At 34.4% G+C, this 21504-nt stretch overlaps 2 protein-coding genes across 4 annotated transcripts; one reads left to right on the forward strand and one right to left on the reverse strand.

Annotated features, from left to right (window-relative positions):
* Nucleotides 1-3307, forward strand: LOC120082831 (protein FLC EXPRESSOR). Its single transcript, XM_039038163.2, has 4 exons — nt 1-731; nt 1693-1856; nt 1935-2020; nt 2803-3307. The coding sequence occupies exons 1-4, from the start codon at nt 172-174 to the stop codon at nt 2908-2910; spliced, it is 918 nt and encodes a 305-aa protein (XP_038894091.1). The 5' UTR covers nt 1-171; the 3' UTR covers nt 2911-3307.
* Nucleotides 3308-7162: 3855 nt separating this feature from the next.
* TAF15B (TBP-associated factor 15B) lies at nt 7163-11917 on the reverse strand. 3 transcript variants are annotated; one of them, XR_016531614.1, is made up of 7 exons: nt 11615-11917; nt 11145-11271; nt 10186-10933; nt 9503-9653; nt 9307-9388; nt 8329-8541; nt 7163-8202 (listed from the first exon to the last, which is right to left on the reverse strand). XR_016531614.1 is itself a non-coding variant. In XM_090316910.1 (6 exons), the coding sequence occupies exons 1-6, from the start codon at nt 11844-11846 to the stop codon at nt 8424-8426; spliced, it is 1458 nt and encodes a 485-aa protein (XP_090173036.1). In that variant the 5' UTR covers nt 11847-11917; the 3' UTR covers nt 7163-8423. The 3 variants fall into 3 exon arrangements, 1 of the variants encoding a protein (XP_090173036.1); XR_016531615.1 differs by having other exon boundaries at nt 7873-8145; XM_090316910.1 differs by having other exon boundaries at nt 7163-8541.
* Nucleotides 11918-21504: the final 9587 nt, after the last annotated feature.

Raw genomic sequence — 21504 nt, forward strand, 5'->3', positions numbered from 1 at the left:
ACCGGCCAACCAAACAACGGGCGGACGGAACCCTTCCAAATAAGGAACCGAAACGAAAACTGCCGTCGCCAAAATTCGATCTCTCAATTCGTTTTGGCCTCGAATCTCAGCTGCTTGTCTGTGAAGAACAACGAAGAGCATCGAAGGAGGAGGAACGCGCTATCCTCAGGCATGGCCGGACGAAGCCATCAGCCGAATGCCTTGAAACGACGCGAAGTTCCGTTGAGTCGAAGCCCGCCTGATGATCGTCGATCCCATCATCGTCTTTCTCACTCATCTTCCGTCGGCGGTTCTTCCAGGGCTCACCAGGCAATCCTTCTCGAAGATAGGATATCTGCCCAGCACCGAGAGATTCAAACTCTCCTCTCTGATAACCAACGCCTTGCAGCCACTCACGTGGCGCTCAAGCAAGAGCTGGCGTCGTCTGAGCAAGAGCTCCGGCACCTATCGGCCACTGCGGCTAAAGTCAAGGCCGAGAGAGACGCTGAGGTGAGGGAGGTTTATGAGAAATCGCTGAAAATGGATGCCGAGGTTCGCGCGATGGACGCTATGATGGCGGAGCTCGTTCAAGTGCGGGCGGATATACAGAAGCTGAGTACCGTCAAGCAAGAATTAACTGCCGAGTTGCAAGCAATTCGCGACGACCTTACTAAAGCCTCCTCCGAGTCACAGCCATTGCCGTCTATTAAAGCTGAAATTGATAGAATGCACCATGAAATTCAAAGAGGAAGGTAAATTTTGATTGCTCCTTTGGATGCTTTTCTTTTAGGATGTTGTCCTGGTTACCTTATCCTTCAGTATAGTTCGAAATAGCTTTTTCAATTTAAAGCATCAATTTATGTTGAGTTGGCTGGTAAGGTTTCGCCCATCTATTGTTCCTGAATTTGATTGTTTCGACATAAAATTTGTATTAGCTTAATTGTTGAGACTCCATTATAATTGTTTTATAGCTGTATGTTTCTGCCGTAAAGAGAATATCAAATTGTCAATTCGAATGCTAAGCCTTCTCTTTCAATTTTTTGAACATTGGTACCTACTTGAAATTTGAACCATCCAAAAGCTCTGAAGTTTGTTCATTTGGTCTAGCTGTTTTTGTTATTGATATTATTGCTATACATAGTGGTTGCTTTCAAGTCCCAAATTAGTTTCTGTTTACATGAGAAGCTACTTTTGAAAGGCATGGTTCAATAATATTATATATCAAAACTATCTCGTCTTAAACAAAAAAGAAGTATGCTTGTTCAAGGAAACAATCCTGTGCAAAACTATGTCTTCTTGAATATTAGATCCCATATGATCTTACTGCCCGAACAAGATGTCTTGTTTAGTACTAGAGCTGGCACGATCCTCTTCGCACAAATATTGTATTAAATATCATGAAGTTACTCGAACCATTGGAATAAAAAAAAAATCTTTTAACAAAAAAATTAATAGAATCAGAAAACTTAGTGGAATGAAAATGTAAATAACTAATTTTGAGGATTACGGGCATGTGAAAGTTTCTGCGTTTTCTATAGTTAACTTTGTTGATTGTAAAACAAAACAACTTGATATTATGTAACAGAGTGGACAAAAGAATTGGTAGGATCATTCCTTTTATGCAGAAGAAATCAACTGCAGGATCCTATTTATTCGAGGAGCATAATTGAGGTTTGGAAATTACCTCTTGCTATTTGTTGTTGATCTGGACAGGGCTGCTATTGAATACGAGAAACGAACACACGCTAGTAATCTTGAGCAGGCTGAGGCAATGGAAAAGAGTATGGTTTCCATGTCTCAGGAAGTTGAAAAATTGCATGCTGAACTGGCCAATGCTGAGAAGAGAGCAAGGGCTGCAGCAGCTGTAACAAGTCCTTGTAAGCCTGCTTTTCGTACTCGGTAACTTATTTATCATCCTGTTTTTGTCGCTGACTCTCTATTTCAATTTCATACAGTTCCCGGTTATGCCACAACTTACGGCCATCCAAACATAAGATACGGCGCGAGCTCATATCCCTCTGACCCTTATGGCATGCATCAGGTATGTCCTCTATGTCTGTATTAGTTCCACGGCCCAAAAATTTAGTGTAGGGCTGATACTGCCTTGATTCTTGGTGAACACCATTCATGGTCATTGGAACGCGAAGTTCAATTATCAACTATAAGTAACCATCCTAAAACTTAAGCTATGTTTGGAATGCCAAACATATTCCTGACTAAAAAATATCGTGTTTGACAATAATATAAAAGTACCTTTGCGAAAGGTTAAAATCTCCTTTTAGTGTTGTTTGAAGAAGTGCTTATAGAATGCTTTCAGCCATAGTGGTTGAAGCACTCAAATGTACTTTTAAGAGAAAAGTATTGTAACTGAAGCTAAAAGCATTTCCAGACATACTTTTATATGACCAGAGCTACCAACCAAGCAACAAAAATGCTCCTTTTAATGGAAATTAAAATTGTAATAAAATTCCGTAGAGGTGACTGTGAAGTAGTTTTTATAGGAAGAAAACATGCCCTTATTTCCTTGTGACTTGAAGCAGGTGGAATTTTGCGTTAGGAACTTAGGATTATTATGACAGCCCTTGAAGCTTAAACAGTTGCATATGTGGTTTATTTTTCACGACTTAAACCAATATAGAGGTGGGATTTTAACCTCCTACCTCAAAGAAAAGAAGTGGCATCTTGACTACTAAGCTAGACTCATTTTGGTACCGTTCCATTATATCTATTTTTTATGCAAAAATGACACCATTGTTTAAATGTATTCTCAATAGTTATCAAATCTCCACAACCACCATAATATAGGCTGACAACCTGTTTCAGGTTCCTGGAGGAGCTGGCGTCGATATTGTTTCGCAATATGCACGTGCACCACCGACACATGGACCACTTTACAACGTACAACCAGCACCACCGCCGCATATGCAATGAATGGGCAGAATGATGTATGGACATGTTTTGTGCTTGACGAGGAGGAGTTTGGTCTCAGTGTCTTAGGTTCCATAAGAGTGGAAAGGCACTGTAAATTCTGGCGCAAAAGCTCGGTTTCTTCATCGGAAATTTCTCTTATACAGGGTCGCAGGGGAGGTTTGGCAGCCACCTTTATGTACATTTAACTTGCTGTGACCCTTTGCAATTCTGAAAGGTGTTCAATATCACAGTTGGGCTAAGTTTTGACATCTTTGTTTATTCACTGATTTTTTTTCACCCCGCAAAATGATACTGCAAACATCTTATTAGAATCTAGCATTTGAAACATCTTATGATAAAATATCGAACAAACAAGGTTTTCAATTTATGAAATGGAAGAAGAGTTTGGATCTCTTAATCGAAGTCTTAGTCAAGGATATAAATTGAGCACAAATTATCATTTATATCTTTGTTTATTTGTTAGGTTGTATCCTTCCCCATTTTTTTATATATCTTTTGAGAACTCTTTGAATAATTTCTGATCATATTTTTTTAACATCATTTTAAATGCTATAATTTTACCAATTATTAAAATTAGTTTTACACATGGGCAGAATGAAAAACTTCATTTATCTTAAAAATAAAGTCATATGCATTGCGCTGAACATATCTAACCAACATTTGATATTTGCTTTTTTTCTTTTTGAAAATTATCTTTCTTTTCTTACAATTCTTTTACTATAACTTTCATCTTTTCTAACTAGATACATGCTTAGCCAAATTTAAAAATCAAAAACAAGTTTTAAAGTTTTTTTTTTTATTTTAATTTTCAAATTTTGGCTTGGTTTTTTAAAGCATCCTTAAAGGTATAATAAATTCATTTAGGCGTTTGGTTTAAGGATTTCTAGATGTATGTTAATAAGATGTTTGGGCATATGACTGTGTTTGGTTGTGCATGAGAATACTAATAGAATTTTGTAAAAAAAATTGTGTTCGTGTTTAATTTATGAAATCAAGTATGAAAATCTTGTTATAATTGTTGTAGATTAATAATTTAAAGAATAAATAATATTCAATATATCATTAAAAAATTAATTGATTATGAATCAATAATAATTTAATTATAAATATTTGAAGATTATAATTATAATTATAAATATTCAATATTTTACATATAACTATTAATATTTTAATAATTTTATAATTAAAATTAATCCGTTAATACATTTAATGAACGTCATACTAATTATAATCTAACACTTAATCATTTTTATTATTAACTAAGCTAACATTAGTAATTTTACTTTTAATTAAATAATATGAAAATATATATTTAAATGGACAATATATTATATAAAAGGTGAAGAAAATGAGATAAAAATATGATATATTAATAATAAAGAATACTAAAAATTATTTTATAAATATGATATGTTAATAACGAACGGAGTAATAAAAAATAATCACAATAAATAATTAACATCTTATAAATAATTAGTGATGATTATATGTTCATAATGAATGATCAAATTAAAATTAATCTCCATAAATTACTTGATTATTAAAAAACAATAAAGTAATAAATTATTGTTATTGAAAATGAAGCTTAATACTTACTAAATTTTACTAATCCTAGTTTACTAATTAAATAATTTAAGATATTATTAGTTAATAAATTAATAATTTATGTAAAAAAACAATTCCATTCATTTAATAAATTTTTATTATAAAAATAAGTTAAAGTAAATATTTTAGTATATCATTATTGAGTTATTCATAATACTTATATCATTTTTGTTAAATTAATACTAATTAATTAGTTAACTATATTCAAAGTGAAGTTATATGTAAAATGAAAAATAGATAAAGAGGAGAAAAGAGAAAACCCATAGTTTTAGAATGGAATAGAAAATACTTATCTGTGCGAAATGAGAATGTCTGGAATAGCTTATTCTCAGGTAAAAAGATGAAAACTGTGAAACAAACATGGAAATTGGATACCTATGTCAATTTCCATGTAGAAAACTTGCCAACCAAATCGCAGGTTTGTGTTCTTAAAACTTAATTCTTAAAAATCGAATGGTTGTCAAATTATGTCTATGGAAAGATATAGTAATGGTTACAGTTGATTATACCATTTTTGGCCCAAAAAAAAAAAGAGAAATCAGAGCTCTTTCGTATTTCATACATATTGATATTACATACCTCAAAACAAACAAATGGGGACAACTATAATTTTATAGTTATAGTGTAGTAGTATATAAATTAATAATTATCACATAAAAGATATATAGTTATAACTATGCAAGTTAATTAATGTTCGGTAGATTTTGCCAAACATAAGTTTAACTATTATAAAGTACATATTTTCGATCAAGATGTTAGATGTTTAAATCTTGTCTCCATTTTGCATGTTGTTGAATTTGAAAAATTTATGAGTAAACTTTTTTTAATAACATTTTATATTTAAGGATATTTTTAAAACTGCTTTAAAAAAAACTTTTGCAAATTTACATATCATTTTGAAAATGGAAGCAGATATTGCTCAATGTGCAGCTGGGATTTGTGTCATTGTGTCTAAGATATAAGCAAATTTTGTTTACTCAGAAATCATAGAAATTCAACTAAATGACACCAATTTAAACATTGCTTTGTTTTAACTTATATTTCTTGTCAAAATAAATAAGTAAAATTTTAAATTTTCTTTATACTTGTCTTTTAGGGGAAAAAAAGAAAAGAAAAAGAATCATCTATATTTGAATAGATATAGTATTTGTGTAAACACCTTTTAAAATGAAAACAACTTCTCAAATTAAAATAAAATAAAATAAAAAATAGAACTTATTGTCACTCGTAACTTTTTAAGTTGAATTAATTTTCTCCTCAAAGTTTAGATTTCAATTTTTTTTTCTCATGTTCAATTTCCATTAAATTCCCCCAAATTTTAACAAAATATAAAATATAATTCTCTTATTAAAACTCAAGCACTTCAACAAAAGTCAAACTTTTCACAAATTCAATCAAACTAACGTAAATAAGAAAATATCAACCTCAAGATAAGAGTATCTATTCTCCACACCACATATTATTTAAAATATAATTTTTTTAAAAAAAATCCAGAGTTACCTTCTTTGGAGTTTTATAATTTTTATTCTAGCATTCTAGGCAAATATTTTATATTTAATTAAAGAGAAAATAATTAAATGACAAAATTGGTAAAAAAAAAAAATATTTATAAACAATAGCAGAATATCTATTTACTGATGTTTATAAATATTTTAATTTATTTTTTTATACATGCACGTCAAAATAATTTAATGTGAATTTTTCAATGAAAAAAATCCAAATTACAACCCTGTGCCCAACTTAAGATTGTTACCAGCAATAGTAGAATTAGCAGTGTAAACTGATGCATCTAGCAGAAGTATTCTATCTTTTCAAATTTAACGAACACAATTAAATTAAAATATTTTTTACTTCATCACTCTCCAACCATATAAGTTTGAACATTAAAACCCCATTTAATACCATTATATTTTCTATTTTTTTTTAAAATTAAGCCTATCAACCCTACTTACATGTCCAATATTCTTTTATTTTATATACTTTTCAACAATGATTTAAAAAACCCAACTAAATTTTGAAAAGAAAAAAAAATCATCATTGTAAAAATTCGTTTGGGCTTAATTTTTCAAAAAAAAAAAAAAAAAAAAACCCAAAAACTAAATTGTTACCAACAGGACCTAAATAACCTCGCCCAAACAATTACCACTGTTTCTCCATTATTATTGTTATTTATTTTTCCTTAAACCGTGATCTATTCTCCATTTTTTGTTTTTGGCTCTCATCCCATCTGTTCCCAAAATCCCATCCACAATCACAAAAAAATCACATATTATTCAAGCCATATTTAAAATGAGAAATCAAACCCATACTTTAGAATAGTTTCTTTGGACATTCAAACAAGCTTACGCTAATTAATCCGGGGCAAAATAAAGTGAAAATTCAGTTTCAAAGAATTACCAACAAAGTCCGTCGTAAATGACTACTAGCAGCTTCAAAGCCAATTCAAATTCGAACAGTTTGGATGAACACGTTCAAAATCTCAAATATGGGTTTCATTTGAAGATCTCACAATATCGTTACTTACGAGAGCTCTATGCACAACTCATTACATTGGAGACTGTCACTTCTCCAATTGTATAATATAACTAAAACTTGATTCCATCATTCAACAGATGATTGTGGAAGAAATATATGAAAACAATAGACATAAAGAAAATTACCATTCATTGCTCAAACAAACTAGTTTATGCAGAATGTCAAGAATCAGGCAACAACGAAACAACCCCACCACCCTTGGAAGGGGAAAAAACCAAGTACAAAGTCTTCTTTTTATAAATAACAATACCCGACTCCTAAGACTATTCCGAAGTTATTGCTGAATATTTCCTCGGCAGAGCTCCAAAGGGGCCTAACGCAGCAAACGAATGTGCAGAATGTAAATGACAGCACCACGGCATCACAATCCATGAGGTTAGTGTTTGCCTTAAGACCTAACTAAAATGAGTCTTTTGAAGATTTGGAGCGTCAGACATTATTGCACCAGGAGCGTCCAAACAAATATGAAACATTGCCAAAAAGCCTAAAACCCAAATACCCATCCCATTAAAATACCCCCATTTCCAAGGGGAAAAAAAAAAACCCTGCATTCCAATACTTCTGACCCTAACTGGCTCAATTGACAAAGATAGACTCATTAATTTGAAGTTCCTATCTTGGATATGAACTATCCCAACCTCTAATATGCCTGACCCAGCCAGCATAAAAACCCCAATCCCAAAAAAGAAACATTACCAAAATTCTAAGGGGTGAGCGACAGTTGACAATTGGACTTAACTCCACACCACCATGTAGCCTAGGATGACTTACAAATATGATAGTATTATGGGAAATTAAAAAATTTAATCAAATATCACAAGCAGCCTCGAACACATGTGTGCAAGATGAATTAAGGAATAAGACAAATTTTCCGATCATCCCTAACAAACAGATAATAATAAACGATGTTAAAAGAGTAAAGAACATGGCAAGTTAATATTCAATAATTAAAATATGAATGCAGAAATGATGATTATAGGCTAAGATATGCTTGCATCAGATCCAACAAGGATGTAGCTGAGATCAGGCGGAGCTTATACATCAGAGCACCCAGTGCATGATTCTAAGAATGGTTATGGAAAGAGAAGCACTCACCTGAAAACATCAACACCTACCTTAGCAACAAGCAGTTTGGAGATTATCCGCCTGCCTCTATAAAAAAAAACATTCACACAACTAGATTAATCTCAAGCCCGAGCAAGATTATAATCCTCCAGGTACCACTATAGATAAAAAGGAGCAAAGAGGTCTCTTGCCCATAGAAAGTGAACAACCTACCTCTTTGGTCTCCAATTCAAGAATCCAGCCATGGAACAAAACTAAAACACTAAGATCACAATTCCCATTACATAAAATGCTCAATGCTGAATTTCTCAGTAAGGACGGGATCGATTTCCACCATGCTGATGTCTATCAGGTCCAGAGCCTCCATCCCTATAGCTATCTCTGCGCCTATCTCCACCACCTCCATATCCACCTCTACCACCACCACTGCAACATGAAAGGAGAATTAAGCAGTGCAAGATGACAAATCTTCTAAAGCATAATAATTATACAATGAAAAGAAAACTTGGATGCATCCTAAGCTACACCCATCTATTCCCATCCCACCGATTGTCCAATCACAATTTCCTACATGTCAAACTCTTCTTTCCTTTTTTTCTTCTCGAACATTTTTTAATTTTTTCTATTGTGCTTAAGTGGGATGTGAAAAGATGGGTGTAGCCCAAACTACACCCAAGTATTGCTCATTATATAATAATATGAATGAATCAGTTAAAATATCTTTATATTAGAATATTAGCACAAAACAAGAAGATAAAAGCATACACACCCACGCTCAAGAATTCATTCTAAACAGGTACCTACTAAATGATTAATAATTCATTATGAACAGTAAAAAGACTAATACAAAACATTTCTACTAAAATGGGTAAGACAGACTAATTTAATTCAAAGCCTAATTCTCAAATATGTCTGGATCTCAGAGCAAAAAATCAAACAAAGAATATCGTTGATAGTTCCTAGATAACATGAACTTGGGGACATCAAACAGTATTGAATATTAGCCAAAACCGTAACTCGTCCTATCCTGATTCAGCCAACAAGAATCTTTTTCTGCTCGTGTATGTGTATAAGAAAGAGAAAACTAACACCAAGAAAAAACTAATAAGCACATATTTTTAGATGTACGCATGCCTAAACTCTGCTCCGACTTCTCTATTTGTTTTGAAAGAATAATGGCAAAGCAAGTACCCATGGTTGTATGTGGGTGGAGCCCTCGGTGCAGACTTTTCAGCCATTGCAACATTGATGCTATAGCCTCTCAAATCATAATCTGAGTATACAAAAGTATGATCATTGAAAAATGATATCGTAGAGAGATTGAAACTAAAATTAAAACCATAATTGCTAATGTTGTGATTATAATACTATAGGAGCCAGTAGTTACTGTTATAGAAACCGCCAGCAGAATGTGCCGCGGAGGGGTCTTCATATGATACACATGCATCGCCTTTGTTATTCCCCATCTCATCTGTATATATTTTTATGTTCCAAGGCCACTGATCCTTGTAGCCCCTCTTCTGCTTGATTCTTCCAATCTTCAAATTAAAAATGCAAAAAAGGCCTCATTTAAACAGTTCAATATTTGAAGCTACAAGCAAAAGTCAATGCTGAAAAAAGATTCTTCAGAACTTGAAAAGCCACTTTATTACCAATAAAATAGAGCTAGCCCTACAAAACTTCCTAAATCATTAACAAATGTCTCAGACAGAATTCATAACATAACTTCTGAACATGAAAAGATCATTCGCTTAGAAAATAGATGAAAGTATACTCATTATTTAAAAAGTATGAACTGACAATCAGGAATTCCATGTACTGACACATTCTAGAGAAAGCAGAACATCAATTGCTGACATTTCATTGGCAAGGAGAATAGAACTAGCTCTATAAGAGCTTCATTTATCACAAACAACTTCCTCGTAATCAAAAGTCAACTTTCTAAGTATGGAAATATAGTTTGGAAGCCTCTACATTGACTAAAAAAGAATTAATGATCACATGGTGCCCACTCCAACCAGGATAGAATACCAGATGCAACAGATTATAGCTTAAGAGAAGGTTACTTACTTGACCAATCCCACCAAATAATTCTCTCAATTCATCAATGGTCACATCTGGTGGCAAATTAGATACATAGATTCTAGAGTTATCACACGAATCATCACAATTGTCATCACACTGCTTAACCTGTGCTGGCTCTGCTGTTGGTGTACTTCCATAACCACCACCTCTACCGCCACTGGCATTATAGCTTCCTCCTCCTCTACCACCAGCATTATAGCCACCTCTACCACCAGCATTGTAGCCACCATCATATCCACCTGATGGCCCACCCCGACCAGCAGCACCACGCCCATCACCTAGACTATCACCACCATAGCCACCAGTGGGAGCACCATAACTTGGAGGGTATGTAGTTCCACTGTAGCTTGCAGGAGGAGGAACTGCATCAGTCCCGTAATCTGCAGTTCCAGCATGGTAAGATGGTGGATAAGAGCCAGCAAGACCACCAGATGAGGGTGCCGAGGATGGGGGCACCTGACCGTACCTGCTATCTTCTCCTCCCTGGTGACCACCAAAAGAATTACCACCTCTGTTCCCACCTTCATTTCGACCTCCATCATGAGCTCCACTTCTACCACCATGGTAACTACCACCTCTGCCATTACGATTTCCACCGTAACCCCCATCAGCTCCACCTCTATTATAACCACCACCACCGCCGCCACCACCACTTCGATCACTAGCACCACCAGGTGAAGGTGCACCACACTTGTTACACTCCACTCTTCTAGCAAAGTTCAAATTTCCACAGCTATATTGGCAAATTGGCAAAAAAAAAAATAATAAATAAACAAAACAAAACATCAGTTTCAATCATAAACTTCGCTAACAAACATAAGACAATTTCCCCATATAAAAGTCTAAAATTTATGCATTTAGGGATGGGGAGCCGCTCAGTGTACCCTTGAAAATGAAATAAAACAAAAGAACTCAGTGATAGACGAAGAAGGAATAAAACCTACCCAGGATTAGGGCAGACCCAATCCCCATCTCTGCCACTTCCGCCACGACCACCTCCGCCACTGCGTCCAGCCCCTCGCCCTCCTCGATCTCCTCCTTGATATCCGCCTCCGCCTCCGCCTCCGCCGCCTAATTTGGATCAAAACAAAAGGCACATAAAGAAACTGAGGCGAGGAAGAACATGTAACTCTTTACAGTTAGATACAATCGCAGGAAATTCACTAAACGAATAGAAGTCACGCGCCGCACCCAATATCAAAAAATGAACCTTTCAAAAGCAATACAGAGCAATAACATCGTTTAACCAGTAAAACCAAAAGAAAGTCTTTCCGACAAGAATTAACAAATAAAGGATAAAAATCCTAAATTTTTTCTAAACATTAAACTTCCTTTCCACAGAGATTCTTGTCAATGAAAGATCGAGAAACAATAATAGTAATAACGAATCAAAGAACAAAAGAGAAGTGCATACCTCGACCACCGTAGCCTCCACCTCCGCCGCCACCTCGTCCTCCATAGCCTCTACCGCCGCCGCCACCCCGGCCTCCACCGCCATATCCACCGTCACCGCCCTTCCCACCATAGCCTGCACCACCACCGCCCCCATATCCTCCACCTCCACCTCCACCACCGTATCCTCCACCGCCTCCAGGGGCTCCGTACGACGGAGCAGCGTCTCCTCCTTGATCGTACATACCAGACATTAGCTTTTTTTAGGGCTAGCTTGAGAGAGAGAGAGAGAGAGGAAGATGGATTAGGGTTGAATGATAATTTGTGCGGGTGTATGCATCCTACGCGACTTCGAGATAAAGTTTCGATTCCATTGACTTGGGCCGGCCCACTTTAATTTATACAAAGGGATTTTTACATAAACTATCATCTTTAGATCATATATTGATTTTTTTTTTTAATAGTGTTTTTTTAATAAATAACGACAAAAATAGGGTTGGGGGAAGTATTTTTAAAAATAGGTATTTTGGGAAAGTATTATCAGATTTAGGATAGTAAAATCGTATACCCTGTACACGAGCATTTAATCCAATCAGCTGACCACGTCAGCTGATTGGTTGATCAGTCAAGCGAACTCGTGTACCCGGTACACGATTCGCTTATTTTTTTTTTCTTTTTTTTAAAGCTAATTGTTAAACCTTAATTCCTTCATTGTTGCTTATAATTTTTTTTTTAATTGTTAAACTTAATTATATATTTAATCTACAATGAAAACATCTTGCACTTATATTAAAAAAAATATATCATGATATTAAATAATACTTACAATTAGTTCTTTTGAGATTTGCAATTTTAAAATGATACAATGTGGGATTTAAAAACTACCCTCTGGCTCTTACTCCTCATGGGGGTTGTCTTCGTGTCTCTCTAAATTAGGTTCACCCCGTTATCGTTGTCATCTACGACGAATACGTCTTCGATCGGTGTCAGCAACATTGAGTCGTCTTGTTTGTTGAATAATATTTTCTACGTTGATCAATGTTTGCTGACACATTGAACCCAATTCTAGTAGGTTGTTCTGCACTAAATATTGTTGAACATCGTCGATAAAATTATTCTGTAGAATAAAAAAAATATTAAACAATATTCATATTATATATATGGAAAATGTTTGATTTGAAATCTCTTACCATGCAATAATAGTAAGTGTCATCTCGTGAGATAAATGGCCTCGTGATCGAATTGTACCAGGAAAAGTAGTCGTCTGATACAGTTGGTCCATCTGTTAATTCTCCCTGTGCACAACGATCACGTTGTCCATGCCAGTAGGATAAATACTATGCATGGATTCACGCCAGTCTTGGTCATGCTTACCTCTTAAATCGATCTGGTATAGTTTTGGGAGTGTATAGGACAACAAAGGTATCGTTTGTCGCATACCGAACTGTCTCAGCACACGATCTGTATGATGCAACTCTACTATATGGAAGTATATAAGAGGGCTAACAATCAACCAGATGTCTTCACCATCACGACAATAATCAGGTAAGGATGACCAAATCTGTGAATATGGTGTCCAAATAACCTGACAAAAAAAAATAATTAGTATACATATAAAATTTTTTAAATATTCATTTATATACATATTTACTACCTGATTGGGCGTCAGCATGTCAAATGTTTTTTCTGTACACGAGCAACATATTTTCTAACTATTCAGAGGCAGCTAATACACCACTCTATCCAAAATTATAAAAAGAAATACAATTAAGTTATATTTTTACATAAAATGGTAACGAAATAAATATATAAAGAAAATAATACCTGGCACTAAGTGGACGATAATCTGAGGCCTATAGTTGGACTTGTGGTGTTACAATTGGAAATCGATTATAAGTTCATACTTGTAATAGTATCAGTGGCCCCACTATTTCCAACACTTGTGCATTGGAAGCCCGACAAAATTCTCTGTACAACCATGCAAGACATGCACCACCCCACGAGTACGTACCAGCGTGCTCAAAATCAGACAATAATGGGAGGAACATGAGATGCACCAGAGTATTTGACTTCTCGGAAAATAAAAATCCTCCAATAAGCTGCAGGATGTATGCTTGTGCGTACCTACGTACGCCGATGCCGTCGGCATCAGGAGGTAATTCGGGAAACTGGGACGCCAACCAAGGGATACTCAATCTTGATTCCTTCAGATCCTCTGGCAGAACGCCTAACAACTCTTCACAAACGTTCTTCCAGTCATACTGTAGTGAGCCTGTCAGTGGTTGCCCGTCCACTCTTAACCCAAATTGTACGGCAACATCTTGCAGCGTAATAGTGCATTCCTCACAGGGCAAGTGAAATGTGTGGATCTTTGGTCTCCAGAGCTCAACTAGAGTAGTAATCAGGTGTCAATCAAGCTGGATGAAACCAATCTGTGCAACCCCAAGAAAACCCGCCTCCTGAACATATGGAATAATGCGGTAATCAAATGGGATAGTACTTTGTGCAGTCACCTCCCTCCTCCAACAACTCAGCACTATAGTGGAAGAACTATCTCATACTGTTTGTGAACGATGCGTGTTTTGTTGGTACAATTGTACAGGATTAGAAGGACTAGGCTCCATTACTAAAAAGTTCAAATTATATTACATAATATAATCGACAACATAAAATATATATAAGAAAATACAACTACATAAAATAAGTTTATTAAATAAATTCATTTCATAAATTCATTATAAATACATAAAGAATATAAATACATGAAATATACAATTACATGAAAATTATAAATACATAAAGAATACAAATACATGAAATATACAAGTAAAAAAATAAAAATAAAAATCCTAATGACCCAAAGACGATGAAGCACCCAGTGTATGGTGTGGACAAGTGCGTCTGTTATGTCCTTCTCTTTTACAAATTGTACATCGCACTTTTTGGCTTGCTTATCTCCAATCCATTTCATTATGAATCCGCGTACTTTTTGGTCGACCTTGTTCTCTAAGTAAGTCCGCATTTGGACAAACTTTTGTAAATGATAATTCTGGCCAATAATCTGGGTGTTGAATTGGATGGAAGCGGCCTTCATAACAACGCTTGAAATTGGACAATTTGTAGCATTCATCAATAAGTGGTAGGTATGTATATGCATGTAATTACAAACTGCAATTACATGAGAGCATAAAATCTTGAATGATTGCCACTTATTGCAAGAACATGTCCCTTTTTTCAAGCTTAAAACTTGGGTGTGCTATCATTTGTAGGGAGAAATCATACTTATGCCAGTTTGTGCTTCGAAAGTTTGACTTTCCCTATCAATGGATGTCACCGTATGTGCCAATGCTTGTTTTTCCCACCTTTTTAGTTTCTTTAGGGCATATTCTGTATATATGTCCCCACGATCGAGTGCTTCACTGATTTCTTGTCTCCGACATTCAAAATACAATATTGTGCGATAGAATGTTAGCCTAACCAAAGAAGTAATGGGTAATATTATAGCACATTTAAAAACGTTGTTCATACATTCAGCTGCATTGCTGGTCATCCACACATAGTACCCACCGTCATGTGACTGTGTCCATTTTTCTAAGTCAATGTATGAAAAAAATTCAAAACATTCAGGGTGCAATTGTTTCAATTCTTTCATGTACCGAATGAACTTATGCCTTTGGTGTTGATTTTCGGCCTTAAACACCAAATTTTTTAGTTGCTTCGATTTGTATTTTGTATTGAAATTATTGGCAATATGGCAAAGACAATATCGGTGGTACGCTTTGGGTTCACTCCAACCAATTTCTTCATTATTAATTGCAGCAAGAATGTTCTTATGTCTGTCAGAAATCAAGTGAATACCCTCTCTTTGGGTAACATATTTTTGCAATGCCCACAAAAACCATGACCAACTGGACGAATTCTCACCTTCTACGATAGCAAAAGCAAGGGGAAATGTATCTCTATTTGCATCAACAGATAAGGCTGCCAATAATTTCCCCTTATACTTTCCGTATAGATGAGTTCCATCAATTTGGATTAATGGCCTACAATGGTTAAACCCTTCTCTTGCAGGACCAAAAGACCAAAAAACTCGTCCAAAAATAGTCGTACCTGGCACATCAGAGGGAAGGAAAAACCAATCTATTCGTGTTCCTAGGTTGTAATGAACAACAACATTCAACCAATACGGAAGCTCTGAATATGATTTCTCCCAATCGCCAAACACAACCATTAACGCTTTTCTCTTGGCTTGCCACACCCGTCTAAAATTGACATTATAGCTATATTGTCTTTTAATGACTTCTTGAAGTAGGGCCACAGGTACTTCAGGATCAGCTCTAACCAAATTCTGAATTTCGATACTCATGAAATTTGAATCCAGCTGTGAATGATCTTGTGCAACTTTGAAAACAACACATGAGTATTCTTCTTGAAGTTTTGTGATTTCGAACATCCCATGAGTTTTGCGCTGACATGCCCATAGCCTCCCAGCACAACCGTCAGATTTACATTTAACATACTAAAGATCCTGATTTGATTCCACTACGACAATTTCGTAGTGTTCTGTCACACAATATTTTTGTTACAGCAAGCTGTAAATCTTCTTTGGTATTAAACAACATTCCTTTTTATATTAAACTATAGTTATCTACTCCTACATTCCTTTCTTCCAAAGTAGACCCTAGTTCACACGTTGAATTTGTCTTTTCCCAATCTATTTCGTTGAACATTTTCGAAGGTACCAACTCAAGATCTTGTTCACCACTACCGTCGTTTTCAAATAATTCATCCACTTCAACGTTGATGCCACTATCTCCATCATTTTCAGGTTCAAGAATTACTAAATCTTCAGGACGCATCGACATATTTATTATTTTTTTTCAAATGTTATAGTTGACAAAAAAAAAATATGTTAATATGTCAACCCAACAAACTCTAATTTCTAAGTTTTCTAAGTTTTCTAAGTTTAAATCAATCATACATAAACTAAATCATACATAAGCTATACATATAAGATTTCTAAAATTAAATCAATCTAAACAAATAAAAAAATGTAAGATCAGCCCAAAAACATACATAAACTAAATTGTACATAAACTATACATAAACTATACATAAATTAAATCATCACAAACTATATATAAACTAAATCATACACAAAACTATACAATATAAACTATACATAAACTATGTAATACACTATACATAAACTATACAAAAATGTAGGAATATACCAAACAAAATTCAGCCCAAAAACATGCAAAAACATACATATAAATACATATAAGCCCAACTAGAGAAAGAAATATACCAAGCAAAATTCGGCAACCAAAAATATAGGAAAATCAAGCAACACGACCGCTACAATGGAAGATTCGGTGAGGATCAAATGGAGGATTGAAAGTCGAGCAAAATCGAAATTTTGGAAGATTTCGGTGAAATAGAGGCTTCGGTGAGGAAAATCAACGAGATTTTGGTAGGTAGAAGGGATGAATCAATGGTTTCGGTGAGGGAAAATGATTATAAGTGGCGGTGAGGAAGAACAATAGGCGTTTCGGTGAGGAAGAAAAAGGGTTCGGGCGGAGCTTTTAAGGCGTGGAAGTCGTGTACCCGGTACACGACTTAGGGTAATCGTGTACCTGGTACACGATTCCCTCAGCCAAATCTGCACGACTGCCACGCCAGACTGGGCGTGCCAGGTGGCCAGGTACTCGTGTACCTGGTACACAATTTAGGCCTTATTGTGTACCCGGTACACGATTTAAACACCTATTTTTTGGAATACTTTCTCCCCAACCCTATTTTTGTCATTATTTATTAAAAAACATTATTTTAAAAAAATTCTCATATATTTAAAAAAATGTCTTTAAATTTAAATTTTTTTCGATTTTAGTATTATTTTTTACAAATTTACCTTTTTATTGTTTTTATTTTCGATTTTATATATAATTTCCTATTTACGAAATTTCTTTAATGATAATGGGAGAAACTTCCAGAGATAAAATGCATTTAATATGATTTTTTAATATTTTCAAATGGAGATAGAAAATGCAGTTATTTGTTTAGATTTTTCCTTTTATTTAATTTAATTAGAGAAAGAACATGCATTTAATAAAATTTTATTTTCTATTTTCATTGGTTTCATGTTTTTTTTTATTTATTTATGGTTATTTAAATGTATCTAAGAAATTTTGTTAAATATTTGAAAATATTCTAACAAATATATGAAATATAACATATTATATAAATTAAAGTTTGATTCAATTATTGGCATAAATCACCATTTCGTTTTTCATGTTGATTGTTTATGTTATGTGAAATATTTCATTGTTTGTTCACTCGTGTAAGTAATATATTCCATTGTTTATTTGGAAATAGTCTAAAAGACACTACTTGAAAATGAAAATGGCTCTTCTGCTCAAAAAAATAAATGTGAAATTTTTTACTAGTCGAACAAGCAGAAGAACTTTCTCTTTTATATGATATGAGAGGACGGGAGCCAAAGCTCTTATTTTCTGTTGAGTAATAGTTCGAGTAAGTCTTGAATGAGCCCCTCAAAAGCTTGATGTCTTACTTTGGCCCCTCTCGATAAATCCAAACTGGCTCTAGTTAATTGTCCCCCCTTCCCAAGTGTGAGAGACAACTATGCCCATCGTTATTCTCGGCAATTCTTCGTTGCAATTGCTTTGATCCACCCTCTCGGTGAAAAACTGTAACACGCCCCGTCTTTTTGTGGAATGGAGAAAAGAGGCTTGACTTTAGGCTCGGGTTGTTAGATGCGACTACAATACAGACACGATCAATTCCTTTTTTAAATCCTATGACAGTTGCACGGGGATAGCTAAAGACAAGAGATTCATATGAGAAATTCAAGGAAACAACTTATCATGGTTCATTAGATTCCTCGGGGGAACTCCTCTATTCTATTTCGAGAACGGGCTCAATTTCCTCTTTATGTATGGTTACCTGATGCTTTGAAAGGCGTGCCCCGTCTTAAGAAAAGAAATTCTTGGAGCTGGCATATGAGGCACAAAAGGGCAGATGGCATTACCGAGAACCAGAGATGAGGATCAACTAAGCCAAGCCCTCTCGGGGACTTATCTAACTTCTCCAACGAGGCCTGCTGCTTAACTTAAATACGAACTGGCCAATACAGCCCCCCATAGTTTTGTTAGGGGTCCTTCATTTACTTGTGTGAGCCCTCGCCCCCCGTCTGCTCACACTCTTTACCAACAACCTGACGCTTCGTTGGAACACACCATAGGTATCTTCCTTTCATTGCAGTATTTCTAAACAAGTTCCTAGATAACAAGCAGTTCCGGTATGTAGACCAAATGATATAATGCGAGCTATGAAACATACTAGTAAACATATTTGATATCTACTCAAATATTCATGGTTTTTTTAAATATACCTTAGAACATAAAATTCAGAACATCTATACAAGCGTGTATATATCATATATCATAATTTCAAAGTAGTAGAAAATCAACAAAAATATCTACCATATATATAAATCACAAATGGACTTGATGTTCAACATAAAACATATATATAAGCGTATATATCATAAAACAAAAAATCTAAATATAAAAACCATCATCGTTTATATAAAATAAACGATTATATATATCATAGTATATATATCACAGTATTCTTGTTTTGTGTGTCCAACAACTCCCCTCATCTTCATCTCGTCCAAAACCCCCACCATCGACCGAATCTTCTTGCCTAGCTCCATCGACTGGATCTGCCCGAGTCTACGCGTGGATCTACTCACACCCGGTGTCGGAAGCTTCGCCACATCATATCACGTCGTCTGTTTGCTCGAGCCCGCATCGTCGTCAACTGGATCTGTCTGAGTCTGCATTGGATTTACTCGCGTCCAATGCCAGAAGCTTCACCCTGCACCACATCGTCGTCTGCTCGAGTCCACATTGGATTTGCTCGTGCCGACGTTGGAAGTTTCGCCTTGCGCGAGGCCGTCCGTCTGCAACCACACTGTCAGAAATGAGAAAAAAAGAGGGAAGAGGAAGAAGAAATAATAGGTAGGACGGAGGAAGAGGAGGAAAAAAGAATAGGGATGAGGGAGGAGAAAGAAAATTCAACGTATTTTTCTTTTTTAAAAAACAACATCAATGGGCGGGAAGCCCTATGATTGTGCATGGGGAAGAGAAAATCAAATTATTTATTTATTTATTTATTTTTGTTTTATAAAAAAACATGGATGATGCCTAAATGGTAAATATACACCAACTTCAGTAAAAATTTGTATTCTATTGGCTTACTTTTTAAATAAATTAAATGTTAAAGACAAAAGTATAATATGGGTATAGAATCAAAGCTACATGTGTAGAAAGCCCTATACAAAATTTTAATTATTTTATATGAGATTTGTACATAGAAGGCCTAAACTAAAGAAAACCCTATATTTCATACATGTCTTAAAATTTGAATTTATTTCAAAGATGACTCTTAGGGTTAATTTTATACCATTTTCATTTATTTATATCTAATCTTTATATATTTTTTCTTATTTTCGAATCTACTTTAATGATTAGGAGATAAAATACATTTATCATAGAGAAAGAAAACACATTTAATATAACTTTTCTCATTTATCAATTGGAGAGAGATAACATTTATAATAATTTTTTTCCATTTTCCAATTTGGAAAAGAAAATACATCTAATGAAATTTTATTTTATATTTACGTTGGTTTTCACGTATCAACGTATTGATTTTCTTGACAAATTAATGGTTATTTTAAATATGTCTTAGAATATTTTGACAGATTTATGGTTATTTTAAATATACCTTAGAACATTTTCTTAGTTATTTGAAAGTATTCTAACCAATATATGAAATATACTACAGTTTATAAATAAGAGATCGACTCAATGTTTGACATAAGTCACAGAATAAATCAATATATGAAATATATCACAATATATAATTTTTCATAAATTTCATTTACACTACAATATATATATGATATATGAAGTCTAAAAAAAAAAACACTCATTTATATCAAATAAACGAATACATATACTACAGTATATATTGATTTTCCTATATAAGCTAACTTATATATCATAGTATATATAAAAAATAGGAATAAGTAAAACTAAAAGTGGAATCAGGTCCGTTGTCTTCATTTGCTCTGAATCTGCCGTCGTTGTTCATTTGCTCTGAGTCCGTCGTTGTTGTTCATTTGCTCTGAGTTCGCCATCGCTGTTCTTGTCGTCCTGTGCTCGCACCATCGCCGGATCGTCCCACGCCATCCGTCTCTCGTCTATAACTCACATCGTTGGAAGGAGAAAAGAAAAAGAGGGAGAATGAGAAAAGAGAAGGAAGATGAAAAAATGACCTTGAAGCATGGGGGAGAGGATATATACATGGGGGAGAGAGAGTTATATATATAAACATAAATAGTCACTGATATTAATGAAAATAGGGAGACCGATAAGTCTTTTTTGTAAAAAAAAAAAAATGAAATGTTAAAGACATTGACGCAATATGAGCCTATTTTAAGGCCTTTTGTGTTTTGTGTAGAAATTCCTATTATTAATATTTGAATCATATGCAAATAAATATTCTCTCTCAAATAAAACTTTATATTATAATGTATCACATAGGTTGTATTAATTATATCTCATATAACAAATTTTATATTATAATGTATTAATACATTATATTAATTATATCTTATATAATTAATTCCCTTAAATTAATTTAGACAATTCAAATTTATCCAAAATTAATTTTGATTCTAATTGATCCAAATTGAGCTAATGAGGGGATCTTACGGACCTATGACTGAAGTTCCAATGGGGCTTGATTAATTATTTAAACTATTTAATTAAATTAATCAATTTTTATTAACTGACAATCATTCCATTAAAGATCGAC

The sequence above is a fragment of the Benincasa hispida genome, chromosome 8, assembly GCF_027475165.1.
Source record: "Benincasa hispida cultivar pf3 chromosome 8, pf3_genome.v1.1, whole genome shotgun sequence".
Classification (NCBI taxonomy): domain Eukaryota; kingdom Viridiplantae; phylum Streptophyta; class Magnoliopsida; order Cucurbitales; family Cucurbitaceae; genus Benincasa; species Benincasa hispida.